The 18,092-nt window shown below is 30.0% G+C and overlaps 2 protein-coding genes across 2 annotated transcripts; one reads left to right on the top strand and one right to left on the bottom strand.

Moving 5' to 3' along the window:
• The first annotated feature begins 3,276 nt into the window (after positions 1-3,276).
• Positions 3,277-6,865, top strand: LOC108332375 (uncharacterized). The gene is made up of 6 exons (XM_017567611.2): positions 3,277-4,172; positions 4,268-4,476; positions 4,839-5,064; positions 5,576-5,661; positions 5,813-5,904; positions 6,245-6,865. Exons 1-6 carry the CDS (start codon positions 4,083-4,085, stop codon positions 6,490-6,492), a joined length of 951 nt encoding a protein of 316 aa, XP_017423100.1. The 5' UTR covers positions 3,277-4,082; the 3' UTR covers positions 6,493-6,865.
• Positions 6,866-9,878: 3,013 nt separating this feature from the next.
• LOC108333811 (protein EPIDERMAL PATTERNING FACTOR 2) lies at positions 9,879-10,747 on the bottom strand. The gene is made up of 2 exons (XM_017569269.2): positions 10,546-10,747; positions 9,879-10,450 (listed from the first exon to the last, which is right to left on the bottom strand). The coding sequence occupies exons 1-2, from the start codon at positions 10,646-10,648 to the stop codon at positions 10,185-10,187; spliced, it is 369 nt and encodes a 122-aa protein (XP_017424758.1). The 5' UTR covers positions 10,649-10,747; the 3' UTR covers positions 9,879-10,184.
• Positions 10,748-18,092: the final 7,345 nt, after the last annotated feature.

An 18,092-nucleotide genomic window follows, 5' to 3' on the forward strand; every position in this document is an offset into this window, starting at 1 on the left:
TAGGTGGGAGAAAACCAACAAATATATAATTAATATACGCTCCAAATATTATAATTATTTGTACCGTTGAAGTTGAATTGAACAAACCTTTGCACACAGAAGCAATGAACATAATATGAAATATGAAATATGAAATTTGGTAAATCAGTGTTACCACTATATGCAGAAATTAAAAGTGAAATAAAAGACAGGGATACGTTGAAATATTATTTGACCTGCCCTGATACCACGTCTATATTATACGCCTATTAAACCAACAATGTCAATGATTGCCACAATTAGCAAAAGTAAACTGCGTCAATTAAATTGGTTGACATTCAAATCTTTCTATTCAATTAATGTGTTCAAATATTAAGATGGGTTAGCCCTAATCATAATTTTTATTTTATTTTATTTTTTTAAAAATCAGTTTTTATATCTGTAACTTGAAATCCATTTACTAATAAACAAAATTCTTAGATATTAAATTTATATAGCATGATTTTTTTTCTATAAAAAATAAACTGAGTATGATATAACGGGAATAATAAATATTTGAATGAATTGAGGAAGATTACATATCAAATGAAAGTAAATAATTATGAAAGCGTGGATATATTAAGGATTTCTACAAGAAAACTCTTGAAGTTCAAACGGAAAAAGGATAATCTTAGTTTGGGATCACAAATGACTACTTTCTAATGGTAATGGAACAAAAATTGACATTATTATGTAAGGTGAAGCCACAATGTCATTGTGTAATCATTAAAAGAAATACACATATGTTTGAATTTTGATTTATTTAACTCATTTTGATATTTGATTTGGATAAATACATATTAATTTTTAGTTATGATTGACTCAACTTGATTCTTTAATTTAGATCGACTCAACTCAATTCTTTGTTTCAGACAAACTCGATTCAATTCTTTGATTTGAGACAATTTTGACCTAATTCTTTGGCTTAAGTCATTTATGTTTAAAATTTTTGACCTATGTTAACTCAATTTGATCTTTGATTTAGTAGACTATGACTTGATCCTAACCTATGATGACTTGATTCTACCTATTGACTTGGTTCAACTTGTTTCGAACTTCGATTCAAATCAAATCAACTTAACTCTTTGGCTTAAATCGACTTAACTTGATTATTTGATTCGAGCCAATTCAAATTGATCTTTTAACCTAAGTCTAGTCGATTTGATCTTCAGTCGAACTGACTTGGCTCAACTATTGGTTCAAACTAACTCTTTTGTCTAATTTAATTTGACTTAGCTTTTGTTCTAGACCAATATTACTCGACATTGAACCCAAGTCATTTGATTCAATTTGATTCTCAACGGCCTTACTTTGACTTATATGTACTTAGATTTTAAATGTTTAAAAAATCTAAAAAATGGCCCAATCTAAATTCTATCTAAATTCAATTAAATTAGATTTGAATTTAAAATAAATGTATTTAAATAGACTTAAATAATATAGATTTAGAATTATTATGAATTGAATATTTTGTCCACCCTAACTAGCAACCCATTTTTGTGCTAATTCAAGGGTTTAATCACTTAATATGTGAATTTCCCTTTTGAGTGTATATGAACATTTTTCATTTACATAATTTTGTCGTGGATAACAAAATAATTGAACCTAAATTTTTTTGATGTTCCCCATTGTTAATGCACATTGCAAACCACTCATTTCCAAGTCTCCTTTTTAACTAACATTCAATTAACCATTTAACTTGTAGAGGCAACTATAATTAGCTGACACATACGTGGATCCTTTCGTAAGTATCCCTTGCCAGCTTTCAAAAGGGTGAAGTGAAGTTCATTACCTTAGTTTATTGCAAAGTCAATACATAAAATTAAGACTCCTATAGGGATGTTTTCCACCAAAACAGAGACTTTAGCACCACTGCACGCTTCTTCTCCCTACTAATTTTATTATATATATGCCTAAGGAATGCGACTAACCTACAAATATATATATATTTAACATATTTTCTTATGCCATTGTTAAGTTAATTTACCCTTAATTTTTTTAAAGGTCATAAAAAATTAATAGTATTATTAGTTAGTATCCTTGCACTCACGTTCACGTGGTTTCCCAACACCTATTCAGTTAAAATACAAAATAGAAGCAAAAGAGGAAATTACTATCATTATAACTGTACCTTTTCTTTTGCTCTAAACATTTTATTTTAGGCTAACCAACAAAAGTTGCATGCTTTCACCCAACCATTTCGCTTTCAATTAATGTTTCTTTCTTTCTTTGTTCTAACACTCATTAAAAATATTAACATCATTTTTTAAGCCCATTAATTTTTTGTTATAATTAAGTAAAGAGAAGCTAAAATGAGACAACCAATTAGTCGTAAACAAATACCGAATTGGGCTTTTACATATACCAATAACTAACAAGAGAAGCCATCAACTGTTGAATAGAGAAATATTAACAGTCAAATTAGTGTCTTTTTAATGTCATTACGTAAGGTAGGAAGTGAGTTGCAACAAGTGATATTAAACGTCTTTGTATTTATAAGCTTATTATTTATTATTATCACCACATTAAAATGTGATTACGCATTAAGGGAACTAACTGTGTTTTTTGCAGTTTTGTAACCGACACCTAATTATAAGCCTATTGATTATTTGCAAGCAAGTTCAAAGCCGTTTTAATACACTTACTTGGGAGTCACATAATACTTTAATTTCATCAAAGTTAACGGACGAATAAAGAGTACTGTTTCTTTAGTTTACATTAAATCTTGCAACCTTATCGGTTTTTTTTAATCATAGAAATTGCAAAAAAATACAGAACAAGAGAATACCTTAAGATTGTCACTTCAACTTTATGTATGGCTCACATTTAATTCTGAAAAAAAAAACAGTATACACAGACTAGTCAATTCTCATGCCATTTATTGTGTTTTTCTTTTTCCACCCTTTTAATTATCCTTTTTTTAACTCTTCTATACTTTTCATTTTTAAAAACACTTTCTCAGTCTTTATTTACAAGATCCTTTTTTTAAATTTATAATTTAAAAAAAAAGAATCTGATATATATTTAGGTGAAAAATACAAATCCGCTTTGTCTATGTAACAGAGTAATAGCTGTTAAATTTAAATCTATGAACGAAACGAACGAAGTTTCAAAGATGATAGCTACGGGTTTGTGGTATAGTAACAAACCTTGTCCTATAATGAAATCGTAAAAGTTTAAAAAAGATGTATTATATTATTTACATTGCGTATAAAGAATTTCATAGAGTGAAACTATTGGAAGAGACGGGTGAAGCTCATAAATGTTATAAATATTGTATTCTAATGCTTCTATTATGGCTTTGTATCGTTCATAACCTCCACCAATCTATCCATCTATCTCCTCTGCCATTACTCGCTCATCACTTCATCGAAATTCATCGAAATTAAACCCAAAGTTCTTCTTTTGTATCCGTTTGATGAATATTTTGGATACACGTAGTACTTTCTGACCTTGTCCGTGATGTTTTTTTTATCCTCGTCTGTGTTTTCTTTTTACTATTTTAAAGGTGACTGTGTGACTTTTCTTTTGGGTGTTTGATTTGATCTCAAGATTTAAGGTTGAAGCGTCAGCGTGTTATTGTTATCTCCTGAGTAGTGTGTTTTTTAAACGTTGAACAAAGCAGAGTTTTCTTGAAGGCTTGGTTTAACAGCGACAGAGAGAGAAAAATAGCATTGTTTGTTTGCATAAAAATCCGTCTCCCCGTGTGTGGGTGTTGAATTTGCAACATTGTTTGTTGATTGATTGAGAAGAGAAAAAGGGAGAAGGAAAGAGACACACAAGGCGAAAAAAAGTGAAGGGTATTGAGATTTTGCGGGAAACTCGGTGTCTGAACGTCAAAAATTAGAAGTCTTTCCTTGTGGGGGCGATTTGCATTTTCAATTCTCTTTCATAGGCAAAATTGCAATCCCACAATCTGTCTCACTCTTCTTTTTTGTTTTTTTGTTTTCTTCCCCATCTGGGTGGTTGCCTCTGTTTTTCAGGGTTGGGAGAGAAGCTAAAATCTCCATCTTCCCTCCCTTCTCTATATTTTTCTTCTCTCTTATCTATCGATCTCCAATACCATGATTTTCAACAAAGGGTCAATGCATTCTAATCTTGATTGTTTCGTACGGTGTACCACACCTGTGGTTCAATCCCAGTTTCTTCCCAAGGTCTTGTCCTTTTCTTTTCTTTTCATTCTCTTATTTATTGTTCCTTGTGAGTATGTTGTCCTAAATTTTGTGTCGTTTATTTTGTGTGTTTGTAGTCTGAGATCACAAGCCTTAACCGTTTGTGGCATCCGTGGGAGAGAGAAAGCGTGGAATATTTCACGTTGGGGGATCTTTGGAATTGCTATGACGAATGGAGTGCTTATGGAGCCGGAGTTCCCATCTCCTTGACCAGCGGTGAGACACTCGTGCAGTACTACGTGCCTTATCTCTCAGCAGTTCAGATATTCACCAGCAACAGTTTCAGGTAGAATACCGTGAATCGAATCATCATAACTTGTTTGCCATTTTGAGCTTCCACCATGAATAATATCTAGTTCTGTGGATAACTTGAAGAATTTTAAATTGAAACAGGGAAAAAGAAAAAGAAAATCTTTTATTTTTTTGAGTTTTCTGATAGAGTGCACCATTTGGGTGAGATAGATAATGTTAATTTGTTATGGTCAAATATTCACGCGGGTTCCATGATGTTGCTTTTGGAAAATGGGTTGTTGAGCTTTTTATTTCTGCTGAGTGGTTTGGTGAATTACTGTGTGCATCATTGTCAGCTTTATGATATGGTAGTGATTTTTAGGAATTAATGCAGAAACTTGGATGAATGTATTTCAGGGAAGAGACCGAGTCAGGTGACTGTGAAACCAGGGATTCCTACAGTGATTCTTTGAGCGACGAGAGTGAGTGCGACAAGTTATGGAGGTGGGATGGAACTTCCTCAGAAGAGGGAGGAGGGTCTGAGCAAGATTCTCTCTGGCATTTCAATGACAGATTGGGTCACCTCTATTGCCAGTATTTTGAAAGAGCAACTCCATATGGAAGAGTTCCTCTCATGGATAAGGTGTGTTCTTGTTCATTAATGTCTGTCTTCTGATTTTTCTATTCTTAAATGAGATTCCAACCAATTCATTAGGTATGGATCATGGAAAATTGAAAAGCACTTAAAGGCCAACTGCAATTACCAAAAGCCCTTTAAGGATAAACATCGGAAAAGATGCATACATTGACTATTCAACAGGAGTTGATAGAGAGACTCATTTTCATTTTTTGTTCCCTCTGAATAAGTCCTTCCAAGTGATGATGGAAATTATGCATATTCCCTTTTCTTTATATCTTATCAATGTATTTCGTTATGCGTTTCTGGCATATGTTCTTCTCCCAAAGCTTTACTGATGTGTGTAATTTTCATTGCTTGGACTATAGCGATTGTTATAGAAACAACAAAAGATATTCGGGTAGCACAAGCAGTAATGCATAAAAACAGCAAAAATATTCGTGTAGCATAATAAGTAAAGTGCAGAAAAGAATAAAGATTCGATTGCTGACTTTCTTGGATGGTATCTTACTTTCAGATTACTGGATTAGCTCAAAGGTACCCAGGGCTGATGTCATTAAGAAGTGTTGATCTTTCGCCAGCAAGTTGGATGGCTGTTGCCTGGTAATTACTAAATTTCTCTATCTAACTTCGTCACCAAAATATACTTCAAATTATTATATAATGTAATAATACATTTGAAATTAATCCCAACGCACATCTTTACCTTAGTCTCTCTGGGGACACAGATGCTAACGAATATGCTTTTTCTCAGGTACCCAATATACCATATCCCAATGGGAAGAACAATCAAAGACCTTTCTACATGCTTCCTCACTTATCATACACTTTCATCTTCATTTCAAGGTATTTCCCATGATCTTGTTTTCTGAATTTACATTTTTCCAATAACCATACTAATAATATATGATCGAACTCTAAATATCTAAGAAAAGATACTTAAGAAAAATAGAAAAAAAAAAGAGTTGAAAGTAAAACCATATAAAAAGAACCCACCTAAATTTCTTAATATTAGGTTGACCCTAATGAAAAGAAGGTGGTTGCATTTCATATCATGCCGTACTCCTATGATTATGTCTCTTTCACTTCCCTGTTTTGGTGGGGCAATGGAAAGTTTAACTGAGGAAAGATGTAAATTTGAGAAAGAAAATGCATGAAATCATGGAATGTGGTGTGATTTGTGTAGGCATGGATCTTGACGATGATATTGAGGGTGGGCATGAGAAGAAAAAGGAAGGGGAAGGCATAGCACTGCCGGCATTCGGTTTGGCAACGTACAAGATGCAAGGAGGAAACGTGTGGGTCGCAGGAAATTGTGGTCGGGACCAAGAAAGGCTATTGTCACTGTTGAGTGTGGCAGATTCATGGTTGAAGCAACTCAGGGTCCAGCATCATGACTTTAATCACTTCATGGGCATTCGACATGGTGGCTAAAAGGGTTGATCCACTACTCCACAAAGAGCTCGCACTTGCAAAGATAAAAAAACATCCTTGCTGGGATGTTTGGTTTTTATATGCATCTTGGACCATTAATTGCAACTTTTGTTTTTTTTTTTCTTTTTCTTGAGGTAGTGTGAGGAATGAGGGAGGATATGTATTTATGTAGCAGTAGTCGTCGTTAAAAGGGTTGTGTGGCTCATGATTTGACTTCTTTGGACAGCCTCTGATGAAGAGATGGTAATTGTAGAGAGATAGGTTAGGGAGGTCAGAGGACAGAAGAGACTGTAATGTGTATCACAGTAATGAATGGTTAATATATGTGACAAATGATGCAGAATCAGTGAGCAATGTTTCACATTTTTGCCAATTTTCTTTGTGGCTTTTTGCTTGTTGTTGCTGTGCGCACTCATTTAATAAAGAGAAAGAAAAGGAGAGAATGCAATTAGGGCAAAGGATGGTGCACTCTTTTTGATGGAGTGTATCTTTGATTGTTTCCAATTCATCCATGTTCAACAAAGCTCTCTGTTATGCATTACAGAGGGATGAACTCTGTTATTATATGCATGAATTGACCTATATTGTATTGTCACTCTCTTATTATTCTTTTAGTTTTTGTTTTTTTTTTTCTAACTACTAGTCCTTATTATTCAGGGATATTTTCAAATATCAATTATCAATAATGCATTGTCTTTTTAATTCCCTCCAAATAAAGTTATTGTATTCTTTTATGAGAAATTCATAATCAGTTGCACAATCTGCAAATAAAGGATTCTCACCTTTACACTAAAAAGAACTTAATTTCAAAGAAAGTAGTTGCATGACATGGTGATATCAGTAATCAGCTGCAGAATGTGAGGGTTTACATGTTTTTCAGAAATCTGGTGGTGATATTTTCACATAAATTAATATTTACTTTTGTGAAAATGGAAAGGGTGTCAAACTTTTCACAATCCCTTTTCTTATTTCTCTCACCAAATAATCCTCCAATACTTTTTTGGTAAAGATACTCTGTTTTTATTTTTCTCACCAACTAATCTTTTGCTTTTTGGTTGAAAATACATTACTTTTGTTTCTCAAATGACATACAATATTTTCTTTTAAAAAATATTCACTTTACTACAAATATCAAAATAATATATTCTAAAATCATAGACTAAAAATAGAAAAAAAAAACTAAAACCAACAATTTTTAGGGTTAACAATATTTAATTTTAAATAGACCCACTCTGCATCAGCATGCTCTCATTTTTTTTCTTATTTAAATTTTTACCTCTTGAACCAACTGAGAATTTCCCTTTCATTTTATTTTTACTTGTTCTAAGAGACAAAAGGACAAGTAGAAGATATTGCCACATATTTTTTGTGCGATTCAAAATTATTTTACTCTTATCTCCACTTCTCTACTCAGAATAGTTTAAACAAAATCATGGACGACACACGAACGAATATTTCAACAAAAGGATAATATTTTATTTCCCTTAATTAAAAAAAATGTAGAGAAATGGAGGGTTTATTTGCTTCTTATTTATGAAAATCATTTTCTACTTCAAAACCCAAAAAACAAACTTTATACATTTAATAAAAATATATATTTTTGGTTTTGAAAATACAAAACACATTTAGACTATTATTTCAGTTTTTATGTTTTCTATTACTCGTGATGACATAATTCTATTTTTGTTTTCTTCACTAACTTGTTTTATATCATTTCAAAGAAACAATTTTACAAAAACAAAAAGCATATGATGAAACATTTTAATTTTTGGTTGAAGTGATTAAGGTGGAACATGTGTGCTTAGTAGAAGTAATTAAGTCGATGTTGACCTCTGTTGTGTAGTTTTGAAGCAGATCATGAAATATAAAATAAGCCCAGTTGTTTATTTGGCAGATTAATTGAATAATTATGAAAGAAGAGTGTGTTGAGTGGATTTATACTTAAACATAGATTTTAGTGAAAATGAATCATAATTGATATTATGGTCGCCACAAGCCATATGTATTTTAATATCTCATTGTCAAATATTGAACGGAATAATTGTTGCAAATTTGGATGTGATGCATTGATGCAGCTAAAATGCAGAGTGGCAAACGTAGCCATAATCTATGATGGCTGCTGCAACTAAAATCTTCCTTTTAAAATTTTGGTCAGAATTGAAAATGATGTTTGGGTCTTTTATTATTATTATTATACACATATCTTAAATCCTTAAACATAACGAAACTGAAAACAACTATATTGTGTTTCAATTTTTCATGAGTATTCTTCTAAATGAGTTTAATAAATATTCTTAATTGATTTTATAAAATAAATATATTCAGACATGTGCTTTTTTAAGTGATTCTTTTGTTGTATATTAATTGTAAATTTAGTGTATGAATATGCTCCGAAATTAGAAAGAGTTATTGAATGATTACTGTGTTTTAGATATTAATGTTTGTTTTCTTTTTAACTAATCAATAATCAGAACTCTTAGCAGGGAATAACGGTTTGTTTAGTTCATAACTTGTGATATAAACAAGCAAATGAGTGAATAGACCAAATTAATTTAATTAAGCATAATTCCGATTGTTTAGCCAAATGGAGTTCTTTGTGTTTTCCTTAGCATTGGGAAACTCCAACACTTAATACAATGTTAGAAAAAAATCAAAAGATTTTTAATTAAAATTTTTAGTTAGAAAAATAAAAAGGAGAAAAATAAGTGATGGCTGAGAGTTAATTTCAATTTTCTTAATTACATTTGCAATAGGAATGTTCAAACTTCGACTATTCATTACTCAAAATTATTATTATTAAATAAATTTTAAATACTTGCATTTATTTTTCAAAATTTTATAATACCCGTAGAGCTTATGAACAACAAATGAATCAGTAAGTCTGATTTCAAAAGTTTTTTTTTATGTAAATGACCTTTTCAGTTGAAATGAAATTAATTACGATACAATCTATTATTGATAACAGTAACATAATTGTGGTATAAATTATTACTTTTTGTCAGACAGTGAATCACTGGAAAGGTTACTTTTTAAAACATTAATTGAATTAATTGTATTGTGAAACATTCTTTTACCAGCCACTAAACTAATTAATCACGATACAGTTTTGAAAACAATAACATGTATTACAATTATTTAATATATCATTACAAATAATTTATTTGATAATTAATTCAATTACTATTAGAATGTAATCTTTATCATCATTAATTTAATTTTTAATTAAAATGATAACTCGTGTTTTGAAGATAACTTGTGTCTTTTTTAAGATAATTGAGTTATATAACCAGGTAGCCGAATGTATCCACCTTTGTATTAACAATATAATAATACAGTTGTTAGTTTTTAGTAAAGAAGTTTAAGTTATGCATTTAGCACAGGTAGAGAAGTTGGGGTGTTAATAGCATTTTGGAGGTGCCGAATTACATTGCAGCCCAAATTGGCCCAGTGGCCATGAATCTCTCCTGCTTCATTGTACGACAACAGATTACTATGTTTTCTTTAATACTGAAAAGAAAAGAGATTCAGAAGCTGAAACATTAACGATTATTGATTCCTTAAAACCTAAGAACAAGAACACTATACCTCAAAACCATGTCTATAGTGTTTACGAAAGTGATGAAGAACAAAGAGACGAGGGCAGTGTGTATGTTAAAGGGGTTAGAAATTGAAGGTGAGAGAGAGATTGTGATTCATGGGACAGGGTAGGACTTGTTATGGCACATGCACTTGTAAGCCATTGGACAGGACTCAGCCTCTGCAAGCGATGCACAAACGAAGCTCACCATCACCAACCTGCATGGCGAACATGATCCACACGCATGAGAGCAATCCGGCAACCTCGACCCTGCTATTTCTAGTGTGTCTTTTCTTCCCATTCTTCCTTCCCAATGCTGCAACCTTTCTCTCCTCATTTCGCTCATTCTTATTCCATCTTTTCTCTTCTCTTCTCCACCATCTACAAACCATCAAAATCATGCAACATCATATTAAAACACAACCACACTCATTTCATCATCATTGTTTCGAACTCAATAAAAGTGTTAAACTTACGTGAACGTGACCGGTTTATGTGTCTCGCCGAGATGATTACAGGAACGCAGAGTAAAAGAAGAATGAAAAATGCAGCGGCGTGGAGAGAAGTCGACCTCCTCATTGTTGTTTTGGTGTGGAAATTTCTGAGATGTTGTGAATCGGTCGGTGCATTTGTATATATAATTAAAGTATAAAAGAGGGTGTATGGGGAAATTGAAGCGTTTCACAGGATTGTGCAAGAAGAGGTCACATGAAAGAGGGTGCAATGCAAATGCAAGAAATTGTTGCATTGCATGCGCACACATAGTCACAGGATTGCTCGAGTTTTTGGTGTTGGATGAAAGAAAGGAGAAGCAGTAAGAATTTAAAAGGGAAGAGTTAAAAGTGGTTGTTCTACGTGATTACTGTCCAAGGCCTTGCCACACAGGCACAGGTGTTGTTGGGTGCCATAAATGCAGCCTCAATTTTCCACTTCTATTTGCTTCCTGTTACTGCATTTTTACCATTTAATATTAATGTTCATGTGCCTTCGACTTCGGCTAATAAATTTAGTACCCTAAGCTCTGATGTGACTGCCATCAATGCCTCTCTTCGCAACCATTCATGGATTTAGACCCTCAGAACAAAATGGTTGACATTTTCGAACATATATACCAGTCTTTTTTATATCAAGCTTTTGTAAAATTTATTTACTCTTAGTATAAATACAAACTCTATACTAAAATGTTTATATGTTCGTATTGATATTCTTTTAGAACTTTGTGAACTGTAATATCTGTACTTGCTGAATTAAGATGTTTTGTATTTTCAACTTAAAATCTACAGTGGGATATGTCTATTCTTTAGCTTAATAAAATGCCTATTAAAATTTAATTGTATTTTATTCTCATTATATATATATATATATATATATATATATATATATATATATATATATATATATATATATATATATATATATATATATATATATTATACATTATTTGCAGTTTTCCTATCATTGTTTACTCATTTACTTTTTTAGTTGGATTGTAATTTTTTGTACATTAAATAATTAAAGGCTTCTTGATCCTATACTCAGAAATTTAGGTGATATCCAAATATTTGTGAAATAAATAAAATTAAAGGCTTAGAAAGTAATAATTTGGTGAAATTTAATTTGCATGATATGAATGTAGTGTTTTTGTGTTTTGGATTTATACTTGTCAGCAATATCAGTTTAATCATGCAATATTTGTTTGAGGTTGGTAGAATTTTAGTCCAATTATTTGTGTCTTTTTAGATGTACTTCTGATACATGTACGGCTATAATCTTATCATTAAATATTGTTTGAGATTGGGGTATTATGCATTATCTAGTGTAGTGTTAACATGTATAGAAACTTAGGTGTAATATAAAATCCATAACAATGAAGTATAATTGTAAAACAACCACGAAACTAGGAATTATGTGTGATACATGGGTTTTTGCACTAAACTAGGCAAATTTGTAGTATAAATTACCGATCTAAGCAAAAAAAAATTGAATTATGAAAATAGACAAGTCGTGGAGGTTCATACGACTTCAAATTAAGAAGTCATGTCCCCTGTACGACTTCACCTTGACATCATGGTCAGAGGTGAAGTCGTGCATCCAAAAAACGATTTTAGGACATGGTACCCGGTGTTGTAATCGATCACTACATATTTTCTCATAAAAAAAATATAAAAAAAATTGAAATCGTAGGGGTTTGACAATTTCAATAAGAGAAGTCGTGCACTCCCACACATCTTTACTTTTTTTAATTTTTAATTTTTTATTAATTAAAATCATTTATAATTTGTAAACAATGTTTTTAAAAATATTTAAAATAATTAAAATTATATCTAATTAATAATTAAAGTTTTTTAATATTATTAAATAAATAAATTTCCTAATTTTAATTATTTTGTTTTTTTATTAATTTAAATAGTTTATATTTAATACTTTTATTAATTTAAATAGTTTATAATGAAAAAAATTGTTACTAATTAATTATGATTTGTAAAAAAAAAATACTAAAATAATAAAAATTCAAAAATATAGAAATATAATTTTTTTTGAATTTTGAATTAGATAATTACAATAATTATAGTTATAAATTATTTAATTGAAATTATTTTATAAGAAATTTAATTTAATTACAAAAATAATTAAAATCATGAAATTTATTTATTTAATAATATTAAAAACCTTTAATTATTAATTAGATATAATTTTAATTATTTTAAATACATTTAAAAACATTTTTTACAAATTATAAATTATTTTAATTAATAAAAAAATTAAAAATTAAAAAAGTAAAGATGTGTGGGATGCACGACTTCTCTTATTGAAGTCGTCAACCCCCTACGACTTCAATTTTTTTTATATTTTTTTATGAAAAGAAGTGTGGTAATTAATTACAACACTGGGTAATCGATTACCATGCCCTGAAGTCGTTTTTGGGTGTACGACTTCACCTCTGATCACGGTGTCAAAGTGAAGTTGTGTAGGGGCACGACTTCTTCATTTGAAGTCCTATGACTCCTCACGACTTACCTATTTTCGTAATTCGGATTTTTTTTGCCTAGATTAATAATTTACACTACAAATTTGCCTAATTTCGTACAAAAACCGTGATATATGTAATTCACTTAAGGTAGGAACTAGGTATTATGTGTGGCATCATGATCAAAAGGTATAGATGTAAATGTATCAGCTAAAAGATGGCATAATAGATTTTGAGTTATAATAATAGACGACAAGCCCATAAAACAATACAAAAAAGATTGAGTGTGGGTAGGATATTGGAGACCATCTTAAAGTCTTGAATTAAAATATTTTTGCAGTTGTGGATAGGTAAAATTGATCTATATATACCAAAAAAATTTAATTAGAAAGAACATGAGAGGATGAGAAAGTACATAAATCTGACAACGCAGGAGGACGTAATGAATATTGTGGTACTTAGAAGCTCAGCAAAGTGTTGATGCAACACATGAAGCTCAAAAATAATTACAAGAGAAAATGAGAAAGCAAAACATCGTTAAATTTGGTCTATGACATAAGAGCAACTGTTACAGAAGAATGAAGAGTTACAACAAACTTTGAAGGCGCACGTGACTATCTTAAAAGAATGAGTTGTCCTTAGCAGACGAAAAAAAAAATCAATCCTTTTCCAAGAAAATTGTAAACGAAGTAATCTCAACTCATTATGGTATTAAAATTGATTTACTTAATAGTGTCACCCATCTAACCTAGCACTTAAAATATTTCGAGGCTTAGACTACTTTTGATATACGCTCAAGCGGAGATATGCATTTTATGTTTTTTGGACTTTTTGTATTTTTGTTATCTTTAGACTTTGAGTATTTCTCTCCTTACCTTCCCACGTTTCTTTCTCTACTCCACATTTTAAAAATAACATTTTCTAATAGATTTTAAATTTCATTTGAAGCTTTTGAAATTTTTTTTAACAGATTTTGAAATCTGATAAAAAAGTTCTTCGATTGATTTTAAAATGCATTAAAAGAAATCTTTTAACAGATTTTGAAATTCGTTAAATTTTTTTTTTAACAAATTTTAAAATTCATTAGAAAAAGAAATAGGATATAATTTTTTTTTGAAATATAAGAAATAATTTTGAAATAAAAAAATGTGAAAATACAGGAAAAAAAAGATACAGAGAGGTAAAGAGAAAAATAGTATTAAGCTTATGTTTTCGGCCCAATCTTTTTGCCTGGATGTAGCACTTTGCATTTCTCGTTTTTCATATACACGTAAACACAAAATTCATGTAGATTAATATGATTATATGTTTTCTTCTTCCTTTCTTCTTGAAAAGCGTCCTTTAATGCAAAGTCATAAAGATATTAATTCGTGCCCAAAATAATACATTAGAATATTAAGGTGATAATTTAATAATATGATACAGCGAATTGAAAGAAAATATATATCATAAAACATTGTAATAGAGAGGGCAGCTATTATCAAAGAAACCATGTGATATTGGAAAGTGAAAACATTTAGACGAACGTGAACTTAGTTTAAGAAAATGTTAAAGATTGAATTTTAAACATAATTTAAGTTAACAAAATTAGTTTATAAGATAAAATTTATATTTCTTTATATATTCTAAACTGTATTATTAGTATAAGATACATTAAATATTATAATAGTAAATATTAGGTAATTAAATATTGTGTTAACTATAATTTAATTATATTATAATTTATATATATATATATATATATATATATATATATATATATATATATATATATATATATATTTGTCATTTTTATTATAGATGATGAATTATATGACCTTTATATATATATATATATAATACATTAGAATTATTTTTTAAATATTTTTATATGGTATCAAGAGTCAAATACCAACATCTTGTACAATATAGGGATTTGTGTTTCTTTATTTCATTGAATATTTTTTATGGCTTCTTCTAATAAAAATCAATCGGAGAAACATGATTCTCGGACTTCCGCTGCTTCTAAAAACCATATTTCTACTGTTGTTGGATTTGTAACCAAGTCAAGTATATCTAACTCTTGCTCTTAATTTTTCTATTGTTAACACGGGTAGTGATTGAATAATTGATTTAGCTGTTATTGATTATATGAGTTGTGATTCTCATGAATTTACTAATTTTTTCCTTCATTGCTCTAAAAGTGTTATTATTAATGCTAAGGAGGTCTCATCTCCTATTGAACCTACTCTTCATATCGATTCCTAATATTTTATTTGTTCCTACAGTCTTGTGTTGCCTTGTTTAACCCAACACATTGTCTTCCAGAACATCAATTCCAAGGAGAAAATTGATAGTGATAGAGAGAGTGAAGAACTATATTATCTTGAAAATATCTGACAACAAACCCATAAAGGAGCGTTGACTTGTCTTGCGAATGATCACATATAAGATAAAAATAAAAATGAAGTTTGGTTATGGCATAGACGATTGACACATCCCTCTTTTGGTTATTTAAAAAAATATTTTCATCATTATTTCATAAATTCAAAATTTCTAATTTTCTTTATGAAACTTGTGTTAAGGCAAAATGTCATTGTGTTATGTTTCATATAAGAAATACAAAAACTGATTTTTCTTTTTCATTAAATCACACGGATGTTTAGGGCTCTGCCCCACAATCTACCCAATGGAAAAAAATGGTTTATCCGTTTTTTTGGTGATTGTACTAGTGTAACCTGAGTCTTTCTTCTTAAACATAAAAGTGATGTTTGTGATGTGGTTCGTTCCTTCCATCATATGATCGTTACACAATTTAACATATTAAGGTCATTCGACCAGATAATGTAGGGAAATATTTTAAGACTGAATTAATAAAGTTCATGAACTCTAAAGGCAGCTTGCATTAAACTACATGTCTTTATTCACCACAACAAAATGGAGTGGCTGAGAGAAAAACCAGACATATATTAAAGGTGACAAGATCACTTTTGATAGATGGTAATGTTCTATTTCATTTATGGGGTAAGGTTGTGAACTCTGCAGTTTATTTAATTAATCGAACCCTTTCTAGTGTGTTTAACTTTTGAAGGCCTTTAGAAGTGTTGACTGATCATTGTATCCTTCCTCCCATAGTTCATTTACCACCTCATGTTCTTAAATATGCTATATATGTTCACTTACACCCACATCAACATGCAAAGCTTGAAGAACAAACTATCAAATGTGTTTTTCTTGGGTATAAATCAACTCAAAAAGGTTATCGTGCTTACCATCCACCATCAAAGAAATTTTATATCTCTATGGATGTGACATTTAATGAGCATGAACTTTTTTATGTTGATTTTACACTTTAGGGAGGCAATGAAAGTGAAGTGCATAATCATGATGTTAATATATTTGATATCTCAGATATAAAATTATATTGTGAAGATAAATTATCGTGTGAGGATCATTCTGCAGGAAGTGAGCCAATCCTAGATATGGACACTTCTTTGCAGGATAATACAATGTCTTCTAATCATAACCAATTAGCTCAATCTTCTCCACAGGTTCGGCTTGACTCTTCAGAGGTACCTTTTGATTAAAACAAAGAGCATGGTTTGGAAAGTTTACCAAGTCTATGAACGCTTTTGGTTATAGAGCAAGTAACTCTGATCACAACTTATTTTTGAAGAGAGGAAAAGGAAAATTACAACTTTGATTATATATACAGATGACATGATTGTTATAGGAAATGATCAAGGTGAGATTTCTAGTTTACAACAATATCTTGCATCTAAATTTATGATGAAACAACTTGAAAACCTCAAATATTTTTTGGGTATTGAAGTAGCTAGATCAAAACATGATATTTTTCTATGTCGAAGAAAATATATTATTGAGTTTTTATCGAAAACTGGGCTGCTTGAGATTAAATCAGTTGATACACTAATTGAACAAAATCATAAACTCTTTCCATGCTCAAATTTAGCAAGCATAAACATAGGGAGATACTAAAGACTGGTAGGAAAATTAATTTATTTGTCTCATATACGTCCAAATATTACCTATGCAATGAATGTTGTTAGTCAATTTGTGTATGACCCATGAAAGCTTCATATGAATGTTGTTGAGAGGATTTTGAGATATTTAAAGTTCATTCTTGGAAAAAGAATTTTGTTCTCAAATAATGGAAACTTAAAAGTAGAAGGGTACACTGATGTAGATTGAACAAGTTCAAAAGATGATAAAAGATCTACCTTTGGATACTTTACTTTTGTAGGAGGGAATCTTGTAACTTGGAGAAGTAAAAAACAGCTTGTAGTAGCAAAATCTAGTGCTGAAGCAGAATTCAGAGGCATGACACTAGGTGTATGTGAACTTTAGTGGATTAAAAATGTGCTATCAGATTTGGGCTTTAAACCAAATGAAACTATGAGTTTGTACTTTGACAATACGTCAGCTATAACAATTGCTCACAATCTTATGTAACATGATATAACAAAGCATGTGGAGATTGATAGACATTTCATCAAAGAGAAGTTTAAAACTGAAATAATTTTCTTTCCTTTTATAAGATCAAAATTGCAGTTGTCTGATGTTCTCACTAAAGGAGTGTTAAACAGATTGTTTAATAAGTCTTTGTTCAAATTAAGAATGTGTAATATTCATACACCAACTTAAGTAAAGATGTTAAAATATATCAAATATTCTATTAATATTAGGTAATCAAATATTGTATTGACTATAATTTAGATATTATTATAATTTGTACAAATTTCTGCATTTCTATCATATAGAATCCTTTTATATATATATATATATATATATATATATATATATATATATATATATATATATATATATATATATATATATATATATATTACACTACTATTTGAAATATATATCATTATTATTATTCTTTTTATAAAATTTTTAACAAAAAATACATAAATAAATATTTGTATATTAAAGGTCTGGACCAACCCTAGACATATTGTGCACGTCAAATTGCTGATAAATCCTCTTAATCTTCTCCTGAGAGAAAAAAAGTATTCATTAATATTAAATAACTTTCGACTTTCACAAATA

The sequence above is a fragment of the Vigna angularis genome, chromosome 11 (assembly GCF_016808095.1).
Source record: "Vigna angularis cultivar LongXiaoDou No.4 chromosome 11, ASM1680809v1, whole genome shotgun sequence".
In the NCBI taxonomy this organism is placed as follows: domain Eukaryota; kingdom Viridiplantae; phylum Streptophyta; class Magnoliopsida; order Fabales; family Fabaceae; genus Vigna; species Vigna angularis.